Source organism: Lichenostomus cassidix, chromosome Z (assembly GCF_008360975.1).
Source record: "Lichenostomus cassidix isolate B80296 chromosome Z, HeHo_3.0, whole genome shotgun sequence".
NCBI lineage: Eukaryota > Metazoa > Chordata > Aves > Passeriformes > Meliphagidae > Lichenostomus > Lichenostomus cassidix.
The window spans coordinates 65,991,392-66,007,764 of NC_139511.1; the positions used below are offsets into that span (position 1 = coordinate 65,991,392).

General features: G+C 40.3%; 1 protein-coding gene across 4 annotated transcripts in view; it reads right to left on the bottom strand.

Annotated features, from left to right (window-relative positions):
• UNC13B (unc-13 homolog B) overlaps nt 1-16,373 on the bottom strand; it is a 215,899-nt gene that overhangs the window by 165,777 nt on the left and 33,749 nt on the right. For 2 of the 4 annotated variants that reach the window (XM_085043296.1, XM_085043295.1), the window contains exons 5-7: nt 15,478-15,601; nt 7,439-7,509; nt 4,287-4,344 (exon numbers count right to left, since the gene is read on the bottom strand). In XM_085043296.1, the coding sequence (XP_084899422.1) occupies nt 4,287-4,344; nt 7,439-7,509; nt 15,478-15,601 (253 nt within the window). Of the gene's footprint in view, nt 1-4,286; nt 4,345-7,438; nt 7,510-15,477; nt 15,602-16,163; nt 16,340-16,373 lie in introns of those variants that run through there. The other 2 variants (XM_085043298.1, XM_085043297.1) reach the window with 2 other exon arrangements.

The window sequence follows — 16,373 nt, forward strand, 5'->3', positions numbered from 1 at the left end:
GATAAAGAGCTGCTTATGTATCCAAAATACAACTGCAACATTTTTTTTCTGCATGCATGTGCACACACACATGTTCCAGAGAGCAATATGAGATGAAATCTTGTTATTTTCTCTCTCACCTTATGGCAGACCAAGCACAGGCTAACTTTGGTTCTTTTTGCTGGTAAAACAGTATATCAGAAGCTATTGCTTCTTTTGTTGCTGGTACCAACCTACAATCCAGAGCCAAGCAAAAAAATTTACCTTCTTCTGATAAAAAAAAGGCACAACGAAACCTACAATAACAACACACACACATACACAAATAGAAAAAAACCACAAGAAAAAATAAACCAAAAACTAAATAATAAAAATCTACCACCCACCACAGCTCTGGTAACCAGGGATTTTACAGAACAAAGGACTCAAGGAAATGGAAGAAAAACACAGAAGCAGAAAAGGGACAATAAAGCATTCTCAGAAAGATTATCAGTCAGAGATAAGAGAACAGCAGTAACTGGTTGATTCAGTGGCACTCAGGTTATCTTTCCTGAGAATCATACTGAACAAACCTGCTCTCTTCCAGATTTGTAAACTCCCTGACAAATGGTGTAGGGCAGTATTTACAGTAACTGGTATTCACCAAGTCTGCCAAATTGATTCTGCAAAGATGCAGAGTATCTTTCTCATTCCAATTTGCACTTTGACTGATCCAAGTTGGAGCTGCATTTAAAATACTCAAAGCGTGACTCACTTGTGGATTGTAATGGACTTTTGTGTGTCCAGAAATGATCCTGAGCATAGAAGGAGGATGTATCTATAACTCCTCACAATAAATAACTTAGAGCTTATTGACTCAGTGTCAAAGTAATCAAATAATATGTTTTCAATCTGCTTAATAAAATATTAATTTCTAGACAATAAAATCTTGCTTTCTTTTAAATTTACATTTAATTTCAGGTTGTGGGTAAAAGCCAATATGCTGCAGTTTTCTAACATATCAGAAAATGAATAATTATAACTACATTTAATAGAAAGGCAAAAAAACCCTGGATCCACAGACACTACGGTGCTTTGTTTATTGCTTGGAATCACTGAAAGTTAAATCAATTGGAAACATGTGATGTTTCTGGGGCAGGAGGAATATATAGAGAAGCACAGCAGTTGGGAGTTAAAAATGAAATGGTTAAGTATAATAAAGGAAAGAGGCAGGAAGTGCCAAGATTAGCAGGGCTTAGAAAAGAATGTATATACAACAGAACCACCTGCTTCATTTAAGAATAGGTAGTAAACCCAAATACCACATTACCTCAGAAATTATGGGTTAGACTCTTCTAAGAACAAAACAGCATTTGAGACTGTGAAAGGAGGCCTGAAAGCTCAATAATCTCTGGAAAAATTAGAGCTCCCAGTGTGGGCTGAGATTTCTCGTGGTACCACGCCAAGGCAGCAGCCCATACACGACCAGAGACAAGAACTCATCGTCTAAGATCAGAGGCTGGCTTTCAGACAGGGCCACTTCTTTTCTCTCACATCCTGCTCCATCCTTCTCCTCCTCTCCACTCAGGGGAGATAACAGAACAAGTTGCATCCCTGCAGGAGGAGGGGTACCACCACAAGAAAAGGTGGTTTGAAAAAGGTAAAAGATGTGTGGAGAGTACAGATGCAGAAGAGGGCAGAAGCACAATCTAATTTTAACATGCAAGGACATGTATTTCCCTAATTAATGAACCTGATCCTGCCTGCTGAAGTAGGATTTTCTCTAGCTGAAACAAGGATGTCAGAATGGCCTTCTGAGACCTGCAAGAGTGGCTAAACAGGAGACCAGTGGTACGTGCAGTTATGTACCCTTATTTTTTAAGTGCAAGTTATATTAAGTGTTTTGCAGCACATTTGCTCCATAGTGTATCATGTTTTAAGATTATTTTTTATTTTTTGAAGGATTGGTAAGACATTCTTGTGGGGCAAAGCCTACTTACATAGAGCAGTTTTCTTCCCTCCTTTTAAATAAATACTTAGTCTGCTGTCCAGCTGACTGTGTCCTGCTCCCATAACTCATCTAGCACAGCTAGATGATGAAAATGAAAAATGATGCGATGGAAAATTGCATGAGTCTTAAAAATGTTTTTGAGGATGTTTTCATGGTATCTAAAAATAGACCTATCAATTATTTACCTGCATGGTAAGTAAGAACACTCCCTATTGAACATGTTTTAGCGTGATGAAGGACACTCACCCTGTTCCTGTGTAAAAAGGGTCGAGCTCCTGTGTCACATGCAAAGGTCAGGTCAGCCTTCAACAGAGATACAATCTGTGCATGTTCTTGAGTCCCAAAGGACTGTGCTGTATCCAGGCAAGCTGACAACTCTTATGTACAAGTTGATGCAGGCAGAGTTCATTTTTCAAAAGTACCTCTGTATTAAATGTCTATTTTGTATTTTTCCATGTAAATAGATATTCATAGACATCAGATACTTGCAGGCAGTAAACAAGCCAAAGTACATGCGGTGCCATCACCTTTATTGAAAATTCTTAAATACATTAACAACAGACTGCTATGAAATGTTTAACATCCATTCTAATGAGTCTTTTAATCCCATGAATTATTGTATTAATTCTTATGTGACATTAATTGTTCAAACCAGGGGCCTCCAATTGAATATTGCAAAAGGTCACTTTCCAGCAAGGTGCAAGCTGTTAACAGGCAGCACAACAAGGATGCTGTAGTGCTGCTCCTCGCTGTGTCTGTCTGCAAGAGCCCCGTTGGTTTTCCAGGGGAAAAACCAGCTACAGGGGAATGTAAAAGCACCCTGCTGTGGGAACAGGTTCAGCTCTTTTCTCTACACAGAAGCATTTCCTCTAATTTACCCATACATCTCAATGCTTAGGAGATTCAATCAAACCAGCCTCCCTCAAACAAAAGCAAAGCGCAGGGCACAGAGCCAGGAAAATAATTTCAGCAAGTACCATATTAATTTCTTGCACACTTCATATCAGACAGCTTTTGTTTGACCTTTTGACATTAGGGATTCTACATACTATGTTTGTCTGATTTAATCAAATATTAGTTTCTTCAGAAATGTTTTAGGCTTAACAAATCAATTGTATCCTTTTGACGATTTAAAAAACAAAACAAAACACAACAAAAAACCCAAAAACAAAACAACAACATCAGAACAAAATTTAAAAAAAACACAAACAAAAAAACCCTGCTTTATTCTTTACAGACACCTTTTTTTTTTCCCCAAAAAAGGGAGGACACACTCAGTGTTAACTAGAACAGAAGTATTACTGGAGTACTTTGACACAGAGCTGTACATGTTCCAGCTACACAACACAATTAGATTTCGTAGGCAATTGGTCAATGTCTACAGGGGGTTGAAGATACTTTTAAGATAACAATAGTACACAGAGAAATTAATTCTACTCAAAAAAGGTAAACAGCAATTAGCATTTCCTAATGTTATCAGTTTTTAGGAGATCCTATAATCAGCCTAATGGATAAACAGCCTGCAATGTGTAATATGCACATCTTACAAGATTTGAAGTAGAGGATAAAGGATTTGTTTAAATTATGAGACTTGAATTTTATTAATGTTGTTGCCAAAAGTAGATAAGACATTCACAAGAGACATCACTGAGCTTTCATCTATTGTACGTTAAAAGCAGTGTTTCAGAAATCTAATTTTGCAGATCATCAGATACAGTAAGTGCTATGTTATTTTTCCATCCATGTTTTCAGAAGCATAAAAAATGCAAGACAAGATAAGCAGAAATTAGTAAAAATATTTTTTCCATCCATCAACGCAGCATTGAAAAGTAATATTGAAGAAATTAGACATCAAGTACACAAACCTCTGGTGCATTTTAAAAGGCTACCAGTAGTACTTGTCTCCATCTATTTTCTGCCTCATAAAATTTCATTAAACAGTAATAGAAATTATATTTAACATAGGAAGTTTTAAGACATTAGCCTGATGTAATCACATGAAAAAACTCCACATTTTCTTACTGGCATAAATATTACAGGAGCCTGACAATCTTGGAGACTTTGAGTACGTTTTCTGTTCCTATTGCACTGAAGGACAACAGCAGGTTAAAGACTCAATGCCTGATTTCACTTCCTGGCATCAGAAGCTTCAGCACAACATTTTGAGGTGCACAGCTTTTTGTAACTGCACAGAGATTTAAGTACTTCTAATAAGAAAATATTGTTCAGATGTACCATTACTTGATAACTAACCACAGAAGGAAATCAAGTACATTGAAAGAGGAAAAAATATTGAGAAGAAATAAGTCTAACTTACAACACTGGGAGGCAGCACTGGGCAATGGTTTCTTCTGGACTTCCTCCTGAAAGGAATACTAAAGGAGAGGGGGAAAAAAAAGGGAAGGAACATAGACAGATAAGAAAGCAAATGGTAATTTTATGACAGCATGCCACACATAAGAGAAAATATCCCTGGTAGTACCAAAGTATAATATCTATAAGCATAATATCTGTAATATATTCTCCATTATACCTGTATTTAAACACATTTCCAGAAGTGTCCCCTTTTTTTGTGCCAATATCATGTTACAAAGCACTTCTGTTTAAGGTGAAGTCTGCTTTAGAACAAGCACATGCCCTATTACCAATTCTGAGACCTCCAATTTGACATCTAAAAAACATGATTCTACACACCACATTGTCAGTGTGATAGGGAGCTCCAAATTGGGAATTAGCCTGTTTACATTTAGACACTCGAGCACAGCTTCAACAGCTCAAAACTCACATGGGCTCACAGCAACTCTGCAGCAGGAGATGAAAGCAGTAAGGTAATTAGTGTGCCTGGCAGGGCAAGAACACAATATTTGTCCAGCCAACACTTGCAAACTCTCCTGTGAGCCACTTTACATCCAAAGTGAAGAATTTTTCATCTAATTTAATACTAAATTAGAGAACACAGAGGTATTTCAATTAGCCAGCTTTGACTTTTTATAAAGCTGTTTGTTACAGCATCAAAGCTTTCCCTAGGGGAATGCCAGTGGTTTTATTTTGTTATTCTCTTCTATCTTGTATTACACAGAGAAATGAGAAAATTAGGACAATTGACCGAAATAATGAGAACAGTCTTCGCTAGGAAAAGAAGATCTGACAACAAAGGAAGTGGCAAACTTAGCAAGCTGGTGCTGCACCCTGTGCAAAATACAGCCACCAGACAGTCTCTCCTTGGATTTGGCAGGGATTAATGACCAGTTCTTTGCATGGAAGGTGAAAACCCGCAGACTTCCGCTGCAGTTATCTTCCAATCTGTGCTATTTAAAATGCACAAGGGATCCTGAAAGGTGGTTAGTCTTATCATCAGCAAACTGCCAACCCACTGAGTTAATCAGGATTGTGAAAACAAGAACTGCCGGATCTCACAGCACTGACTGGTTGACAAAGTGGTGAAAGGAAGTCTGTTGATGAGCAATTTCAGTAGCACAGGACAGCAGTGGGTTCTGAATTATTATCCTCAGAGATTCCAGAATGGCAGCAGTTTGTTCTTTTTAAGGCATCAGCCCAACAGCTATCAGGAGCCCCAAAACGAAAATGGAATATTAAGTGTTTGTAGGAAGAGAGGCTGGAAAGTGTTTTTATGACACCATATGAACTCCAAATGAACCTGCTTCTTGAATACTCCTGTGCAGCTTTAGTCTAGTCATTCATCGTCTCTAACAGAGATAGCTGAATTTAAAGAAGAAAAATGCACAAAGTTGTCCTGTGCTAAAAAACACTGTGCAGACCAGGATTCTGCAGCCCAAAAGGTGAGCTCTGTAAAGCTGAGTGGCACAGACTGGATGCATGAGGATCAGTCATTTAATTTCTCCAAACAAACCTGCCTCCAGCTGGTTTCTCAAACACTGGGTTTGTTTGCTCAGAGCAATTAAGATATTTCTTCAGGCAACACACAATTAAGGTGCTAAATTCCTTCGCAAAAACATAACTGACCTGGGTGCATTTAAAGGGCAACTGGCATTCATAATAGAAAAATGCATTAAGTGCTGTTCAACACGAGGATACTGCCTCTGGCTCTGGAAGTTCCTGAGCTACAAGTCACTGCCAGTTAGGGGAATATGCAAGGAAGATCTCATCCCTGTTCTGGGTGGCTGGCAAACATGGAGAACTTGAGAAAAACCTTAGGCCAGGCCCTGCACAGGCTTTTTCTCACGGGTCCCAGGGAACATCCACATGAAATTTGAGAGCATTAGGTCACAAATACAGATCTATTACTTTGTTACTGGTATTTGATGAAAGCATGCAGCTAGCAAGCAGATGAATGGCACTGCAGGGAAAGGGGAAAGCTCAGGATACCATTCTGCAAGTACCAGCTCATGAGGCACTAGAGGGCACCTGTGCCTCGCTGAAGCACCTGGACTGCTGCTCCAGCCCACGGGGAGGCACCACAGCAGCATCACTGACAGGACAACTCAGAGACTGAGCTTTTCATCGACTCTTAAAGGCTCTCAAACTTCTAGAAAAGCAGCAGAGTATGCCCTAAAGTCTTTAAGTTTTTATGCACCTGAATATTGGTCTGTCCTTAGTCAGAAAGAAAATCCACCTTATTTTCCTTCATCTGCACAGTAAACCAAATTACTCATATAATGAACAGAAGAGAACAGATGAGGGGAAAAAACTCCTGAAGTCATTGCATTAGCAGAATATTTTGCAAGTTATCTTGCTATGGAAGCTCTTGCTATGGAAAGAGACCTGTCAAAGAGTTTTCACCAGCACCATGCTCTTACTCAATGATATTCCCATTGACACCTGAGTATTGGGGCTTTTTATATGCCTCCTTTCTGGTACAGGCATTAACGTGTTAAATCTTATTCTGGAAACAATATGAACAGTAAACAAAATTTTAGTCATGCAACACTCTCTTAAAAATAAAAAAGTAACCTTTATTTTATAGCTGCTAAGCCAAGTCTACACTGGAGCCAGGAAACCAAAGCCATAGCTACAACATATTCTAATACAAGATTCATATAAACGGAGCCATTAATAACTGGATTAGGACAAAAGCCAACAGCTCCAACTGTCCTCAGTTCAAATAAAGATTCAGTATTTTGCTTTGTCTTCTTCAAGGACACAGTCAATTGCAAAAAAGTCCTTTTTGACTTGATTTCACAAAAAGAACCTACCACAGCCTGTCAAAAATGGTTTCACTCTCTGCTGAGGTAAAGCATGGTGTTGCCTTTCCTTTGAACATTTTCACAGAAACAAAACATTATTTAAGCACTTACAGCATGCAGAAAAATATTCCTCTCCTTAACATTAAACAGCACACTTGAGAAAAGAGTTCTGCTAACAGCTCATGGAAGACTTGTAAAATTATCAACATTAAGTAGTTACCCTAATCACAGGATATAATACAAAGAATAAAAGCTAGTTGTAAGACATCCAGGGCTACATTATTCTTTCGATTAAGATATTTACCTCATCATCTCCCAGTGAATTTATTTGTTCTAATTTTCTGGTCCAGTATCTGGCCTCTTCTTCAGGGATATCTATGTTAAAAGAGTAAGTCACACCACCTTATTAACCAGGCAACTTTGCATTCATCACCATTAGCATTAAAGATGACAAAGAGAAAACGCACATGTGATTTTGAAGTAACAGGACTGTCTTAATGCTAGCACTAAGATGGAAAATAAACATTGTAAATAGTAGCACAGTTCAAGGGTTTGCACTGCTTTCTTGTTTAAAGCTGATTAACTAAATGCACACTACACAAAGGTAGGAAAGAGAAAGACAGACTAATTCACATTTAATTCAAGCATTAGTTTGATGGAGAGCCATTTCACAACGGCATTTTAATACACTTGCTTTTGCTTGATAACACATAACAAGAGCCTCTTCTGGAGACATTTTATAACCTCAGCAGAACAAGGACAGCCTTTGAATAGCACACCTCATGCACACCAACAGCAGACCTCCTGGTGTAACACAAATTAGGCACCAAAAAATAAATGGTCTCCTATTTCTTTGCCATCAATAAGCCAAATCTTTTGAGGGAATAAATAGTGTTACAGGCAATCATATTCACAGGAAAGCACATTCTTACTTTTACACCACACTGCAACTTAATTGTGAAATGAATCACAATGCTTTTACCATCTAGAAGAGTTACCAAGCTGACAACAAGTAGCAAGCATTATCACCTTTATTTTGGTAACTATTTTCTATTTCACACTTTGAAGTAATATAGTGTCCTAATGGAACACTGACTTCTGCCACTCAAAATTTCACCTTTCAAAGCACACGCTTGGAGATGCAGATAACCTGCTGTGAAAACAGCACAAAATTATTTAAGGATGGGGCGGTGTGAAAACACTGGAAAAGGAAAAAGAGGGATTTAGAGTTTGTTTCGTTTGGGTTTTTTTCTAGCCACTCAATATCCCTGACTGTAGCAACTTCTGAAATCTGGCTATTTATGGCCTGAAAATGCACCAATGCAGAAACTCACAGAGGAAGGAAGTGGAAGGAGTGCTCCAGCTAAACACCACTAGCCCTGCAAGCTGACAGGAAGATAGTGCTATACCAGTTCAGCTGGTTTTCCCATCTCCTGTAACTCTTTACAGTCTCAAGTGGCCTCAAAAGGAGCCAAGAAGTTTACATCCAAGTAGTTTGTTTCCCTGCAATGAACTGTACCCCAGAGTCACCACCACGATACGCTACGTTACACTTGGAAAGAATGGGAGAAGCAGGATAGGGTGGCTGATGAAAAGCCTTTCCTGATGAAAAGGTGATTCTAGAAGTTACATCCACTCTCACTCATCACAGAAAAACAGAACAAAATTTATTGCCAGAGGAGCATTCCACTGGAACTTATGATGCTTTCAGAAAGAACCAATTATTGGTTTCTTCTTGTATTTTGAGGCAATGTCTATTCTACATATGTCCTCTCTCAGCCACACAAACCATCACCTTATGAAGGCAATGACCTCAAAACACTGAGGATAAGAGAACACAAACCACTGTTAACAGGTACATGCCAGATTTAGTGGAATTTCAAGTTTCAGCAGTAGGTATTTCCTTGGACTGTGAATTCATGTCTACATTTTTGTAACAGAAACACCACTGAATTTTGATGCAACTAGCCGCACCCACACAAGGGGTTAAAATACTTCCCACTTGAGACAGTTTTACAGAAGCTAAGTACTTGGATTCAAAAAACCTGCACGAAGTAGAAAACAAGACAACCCATTTCTCCTTGCTTGGAGGGGGACCAAAGTAATTTATTTTAACCAAAACACACAAAGCCAGCTGCTCTTTCTGATGTACAGTGTATTACTTTGTTGTTAAAACCAATTAGAAAACAAGGTGAGAGAAACATGAGAGAGCTTTCTATAACTACAAGAGTTGTAGAAAAACATGCATGTTTTTGATCATCAGGGCTGTGGAACACAGCTGCACAGATTTATTAGATAGTCTCTGCACAAATTAGGGCTGGCACTCAAAGCAAATCTGGACAGAACTGATCTAGAAAGAAGGCATCAGTGAACTGAATGGCTATGAGCATACAACCTCATAAGGTTTAGGAGGACAAACTCCAACAATGACCTGAAACAATCCAAAAATTACAGCAAAGACCATGCAATTGTCTTGGAAAAGACATCACTTCTCTACGAGGTGAAGAAAAACTCATTAATTGAGGACTAAAGGTCAGAGACCAAACAACTCAAATCTGGAGACTGAAATCAAAACTAAATTGAGGAGGAGTGAAGCAATGATTACCATCAGCATTTCAGAAAGTGAGGATGTCTCACGGTAGGCTTCAATGCTTCCCCATAGACCATGGTGTAATGGAATGCCCAGGCATCAAGGAGCAACACTTGTCTCTTGGATTCACTGTTCTATCTCATATCCCAGATGCCCATTTCATAAACAGAGCTGTCAGATTTTTACTGCAGGACTGCTGCTTCTATTGAAACAGCTTCTTATGCAAGTCAGAGATAAAAATCAGTTATTGTCCACATAATTGCTGCTTTAAGGACATCTTCTTGATCTCAGAGAAAGTCTTGCCATCAATACTAATATCAGTAAAATTACTGTACAGCAAACTTTAAACGTGAAGCAACTGGCCTATGATCTTGAGACAAGTTACCTGCTTAAAAGAAATCCCAGTGAGATAGAACTTTCAATTTTTTGAGAAAGCTTCCATTGTGTTCCTCCATCAGCAGTTTTGTTGAAGATGCTTCTTTGGAATGCACAGAGTCGAAATCCCTAGTGCAGAGATCACAGACTGCTTGCAAGGCCACATCCAGTGCCTAGCTCCTACATCACTGCTCAGCTTTTGACTCCAATGGAAATTTCTCTGCTACATTAACTTTTGCTCACAAGATAAAAAGATTAACTAGCCCAGAGAGAGGCCACCTGATGCCACCTCAGGACTCCACTGACATCAAGCTTTGGTGAACACAAGGAGCAAGGCCACATGTCAGTGAAACAAATCTGCTGAAAAACAACAGAGAGGAGATGGGCAGGAGATGGAATGGGTTTTGGTGCTTATTAATTTGAAACCAACACAGAAACACTGCAAGCTTTACTGCCCTTGCTCTTACTGCCATCTTCAGCTGGGAGCTGAACCCCATTTTCTCTGAGCTCCTGGCCCTCTGGGCCTGAATCTGTGGGGTCCATAAGCAGGCACAGACATGGCAGTGGCTGGGGTGGGGAATCAGTAACTCCCACAGCATCACTCAGGGTAAAGGCTCCAGGCTGAGCTGATGTGGGATTTCTGGGCACATAAGCAGTGGTGTGGGTGGAGGTCCCGGGTGAGGCTGCTCAGAGCAAGTAAGTGCCCTGCCACCTGAAATGGGCACGCAGCAATACAGTGACTTGACAGACTGAGGAAGGAAATAGAGGAGAATTTGGGGCATCCATACAGACCATTTCACTCAGTTAGACCCCCCTCAGCTAAATACGGCAGCTGCAATAATAAACAGTACGGCAGCTAAATATGACAGCATTCCTGCTTAGAGATCTCTAGTTTGGCAATGACCAAGCATTTCAGCTCTAAAGCTTTTCTTCTCCTCAGGCTTGGTGGTTGTTGCTCTGATCCTTGCACATTACCTTGTGCTTCCGGAGTTTCTCCAAGGTAGCAAATGCTGAGCTGGAATCCAGCTTGGTAGGAGTGAGAACAAACGCTGAAAGTAAAAGCAATACCCTCCCTCTCCCCATTTTCCTACAACCCTTCAGCTGGCTTCCCCTCTTCCCAGCCCCAATTTCTTCTCTTTTCCAATGTATGGGAATCTTCACAAGTTCTCACTGAAATGACTTTGCCGAGCTGAGTTTTATTTTGTTTGGTTCCCAAGACAATAAAATAACAAAGCACATTTACCCCACCTCATGGTCAGATGCAGATCAGCATGCTCCGAGCCTGTGAGTGGTGAGAACACTAAAAGCATTTTCACTCCAATTATGAACTAAAAACTGCTTGGCACAGAACCAAACTGCTATAGTTTGGGAGCCAAAAGCATTTTTGAGTACTGCATCCTGTGAGGGATTTGCACACAGTCATTGCACTTCTAAAAAAGGGGGACAGAGTAAAATTGCTATCAAACAGAACAATTTTACACTTGAAAAGCTGCGTCCTGAAAAGTCTGTGCCAACACACACTCACTGCATCAAAACAATAATAGCAAGATTGCTTCTCCCGACCAGAAAATTTTCTAAACCAACCAAGGAAAGCTTTATCCCTTTCTTGTCTGTCTTGTTCCAAAGAGGAAACAGATACGATCACAGGAGAAAGTGGCTCCAGCCTGTCTTGGCTAACAACCACTTCTTCCCATGAAGAAGTCAGTTTATTGCCATTTTTAATACCAAGCACAAAAATGCTTCTCACCCTACAGCTTAATATCAACTCTCACTAATGCTTCACATATCTCATCCTCACTCTTTGCTGCACTTTTATAGCAGAGGATTTTCAGTCGTTCTGTTTCTGCAGGACTGAAAATTCAAGAACAAGGGGCTGGCAGAGAGCATCAGGTGACACTCTGGTCCCTAGTACTGCAGTCCATCGCACAGGGATTTGCAACACAGACAGACCCCTGCACAGCATGTGCTGATGTCACACTGACTGACCACAAGGCAAGAGCTGCATCTGGAATATGCTGTGGGACACATGGGGGACATGTGAAGGCCACCATCAGTATACTTTGTCCCATTAGAGATATGGCCATTGACAAAGTTTAACTCCTGCGTGACCTCAGGAAAGCTTATCCTCTATCACCTGGAGCAGACACTAAATCCCACCAGCCTTTGTTAGGAGATGACTGCTTCCCAACTGGAAGCCTGGTAAATACCTGAAAACAGCTTTATATGAAAAAAAAATGTAAAAAAAAAAAAAACCTCTAAGTTGCCTTCATCATGTACTACTACTATCAGCATTGGCATGTTTTGCATTTATTTCAGCTTTAGCTGTTGCCAGTCTCCAGAGTACCAGGAGAAGAGATACCAGGAAGGAAGAATCTTGAATGTATCGGGCGGAAGCAGAAGCAGCAAACTAATCTGGGATAAATATAGTGCAAGCAACAAACCAGTTTCTAAACCTCTTTGCGTACATAATCATGTTTTACATCAAGGACTTCAGCTTTTCTGGTTTTCAAATTCATTTATTCTCTTTTACAAACCGTTAAAAACCTCTCAAGCTGCACCTAAATACAATGAAATATTTTAAATGCATGGAATAACCTGGGGTACTGCATCCATGTGCATCTAAGTAAGACAGCAGCCAGGAGTGATAGAAAGAGCACAGAAGCACACCCAAACAGGAGAACACACAGGTTTTTTCAAAGCTGCTATCCCAGGCAGCAATGTTTTACCAAACTTGAAAAGCAGCACAATCTGTACAAGAGCCCACATATCACCCTGGATCTCGTGTATCTACAATAGCCAGGAGATCTTCACCTGGGAAACAAAACACGATACGCAATGTTCCAAAGTGTCACTCCAAATCTGCTGTTATTAAAATCTTGCCTCTACAGCACAGCTGCTGACTTAAGAACTTCCACAGCACATCAGTAATCCATTTAGTTCCCTGTGCAGGTTTAAAGCAGCAGTTCCCAACTCATATGACAAAGAATCTTAACATGTAGGGCACTAAGAACCCATATTACTGCCATCCACCTAAAGGGAAACTGACCTGCACATCCATCGGGAGAGATGCTGAGGCAGTGCTGTGAGCTCCATCCATCCTCCAGGTCTCACAGTCCCTGGACAAGGAGACAGAGCCTAATCCATGGGGCAGAGTCCTTCTCTGTCCCAAAGCTGATGGCAGGAAACAGTCATGGTGTGAGGGGAAGTACCACTAGAGAAGGTGACATGGGCAGATACCACTTTCTAGAGGAGTACCACACACCTTTATTGTCTACTGCTTTTCAACTGGCTTCTGACCTTGCCATGGTACCTCAGACTGAAAACTGAGATCAAAGCAAAAACTGCAGCACTCTTCAAGGGAAGAGCAGCCTTGAAAGAGCTAACTCATACACCTGTTTTATCCTGGACATTATGATGGGTCCATAATGTTGGACAGGCAGACAACTTTTCACACCCTAAAGCAAAAACCCTTCAATACAGCAGTGTGGAATCTTTGTTATTTCAGTATTTGGCATGGTAAGCAAAGAAATAAGTAATAGGAGTAATAGGTGTGCTTTAAATGATCAGTTGTGTCAAAAACAGAAGGATCACAAAAATCATTTTACTTATTTACTGCTCTGCATGAAATGCTACTTCTCCAAATGTAAAAATTTAAAATAGTAGTGTAAATCATTCCAAAAGAAACACAGAAAAATTCCTCTGAGTATATTATTAGGGAGAAAATGCACTGTTACCTGAAATATTTTGATTTTTAAAATTCAGATGTTCTAATACATTTACAGGGAGTCTGTTTTCTTATACTTGGAAAAAAGAAAAAACGCAAAATGCAATGCAGTCCACAATATGAATTGCAGAAGAAAGCAAATTCTCTTTTGGACACTCTCTGAATACAAAAGGAGACATCAGAACTTCCTTTTCTTTTAAAGCAGCGACAGTTTGCAAGCGTATCAGAATAAACTCAGAAGGTAGTGGCTACAAGCCTTGCCTTCAGCTCTGTGTGTTCATTCTGTCCCTCCCAGAAGCCTCAACATTGTCTCAAAGAACCAAAATTTCCTAGTGACGTGAAACAGGTTTGTTCTTCCTGTTGCATAACAAGCAATTTCAGTAACAAACTTCCCACTGAGAGGCTGACAGCAGCAGTGTATCACCAGGATATTGCCATGGGGAAGACGGATGGCTCCTGACCAGCATCAGACAGCTGTCAGGACAGCTGAGGTGTCAGGTACCTCTTCCTCTCTGCACACTGGACTGTAGTCAAAGAGCAGTGCCACTACATCTACAAAGCACTGTGCTCACGCTGAGGTACAGCCCTCCAGGGGACTGTGCACTCACAACAGTGCACTCACAGCACAAAACACAATCTGTATGGACTGTCCAGCTGCAGGGCCAAGCCCTGCATCCTCCCTTGCACTAGAAGGGGGCTATGAGACCCACTAACTTCTTCCCACAGCAGATGGACAATCTCCCATGTCCTAACTTCTTCCCACAGCAGATGGACAATCCTGACGGGTGCTAACCAAATGCCAGTGCCTGCACAAATGCTCTGTCCCTGCTCAGAGTGTGATACAAACTGCTCACACACAGTGGGACTTTGCAGCAAAAAGCATGCAACATGCAGAGGGGGAGTTACTTGCAATTATAGACAACTTTGAAACAGTTCCATGCTCAGTGCATGAAAAAAAATAGCACAAACCCCAAAAACATTATCTCTGCTCTTGATCCCAAGCATCAAGGTAAGAGCTGGAAAGAGAAGTTACGTAAGCCTGGGATGCATTCTAGCTAAGGCCTTACTTTTGGGATTTGTTTGGTTTGGGGTTTGTCTTTGTTTGCTAAAGTAAAATAAAATTACATACAACTTAACTTGAGATCAGTTTGCCCCAATTAGCTGCTTGTCCATATTCTGTATTTTTCAACCGTGAGTAATTGCCAGAAAGGCAGTTCTTACATCAAGTTATTTATATACTCTGCTAATGATAATGTTCAGGAGCACTAAGCATTAATGTTTCACTAACTGAACTGCACACATCTAAGAGGGCTACGTGCATTCATCACAGCTCTAACAATGCACTCGACCTCTTCTAAAGCCAAATTTGTCTAGGCTTAAAGAAACAAATGCTCCCTGCTCAGAAACAAATCCTGAAACACTATTAGAAGAAAAAAGTGCCGCTAGTCTAAATATTCCAGCACCCAGGGACTTTCAAATATTTCATACTTACTTGCATCTTGTTAGAAAGAAGCCAAAAAAAATTAATACCAACCACTTGACCTCTACTGAACTACACTGGCTAAACTGAGAATGAGCACAATTATAAAACTCAAGTCGTTCCCACTTTCACTCCACTGTCAGCACCCTGGATAAGTTATGGAAATGCACTCACCAAAAGGTAATTCAAATCTTGTGTCCAGCAAAATTTTATGAGGAGTCGGGTTTTTGGTTCCACAGATTTCATCATGTTTCATTACAACTTCTGCCTCCAGCGTAGACCACTCCCCAGGACCTTCCTGTGAATCACAAGCCTTAAGTGAATGAACATTCAAGTCTGAAGAACTCTTTAAAGCAACTCTCAAATTTTCTAAGAGTCGAAAAAGAGCTTTACCACATTATCAACCCTGTTTTAACATCGAATTACATCCATTCAGTACATGCTGGCTTTTTATTCCAAACTAGATTTCTTCCAAATCTCAGAGGCATCTACCAGGGAAAGCAGCAAAAAGAAGTGAAACTGTAAAGCTAAACCCTCAAAGGCAGGGCTGAGGAGTGCCTGCACATCGAGAGGAACTGAGCACTATCCAGACTTCACGGCCACACTGCTGGGAATCCCCACTCTTTTCCTTTTATGGAAAATATAATCTATCTCTCCCTGCTCAAATCCAATAATCTTCTAAGTAAATACTCTGAAATTTGAGTTAAAAATGCTTAGCTGCAACAATTGCCAAACTCAGGAGTTAGGGCAGTTACAGACACCACTTCCTACTTTTGCCCATATATACTAGCACAAGTAGACACCTTTTAAACTGCAACCAGATGCCCTAAAAAGATACTGCAGATGTGCTCTGGGCCTACCTTGTCAGCTGGACAAGACAGAGGTCTTTAGCAGTAAGTCACAGAAATTTGAGCATAAGACTAAGCAGTCAGTCCTTAAGACTTCTGACACTTGTCTTGTTATGTGCTCCTTAACAGACTAGGACCTAGTTCTTGAGTCTACACAAGTGAAATGAGACCAAAGAACCCTGTGTAAGCTCAGTTGTGATCTCACTTCAAAATCAAAACCAA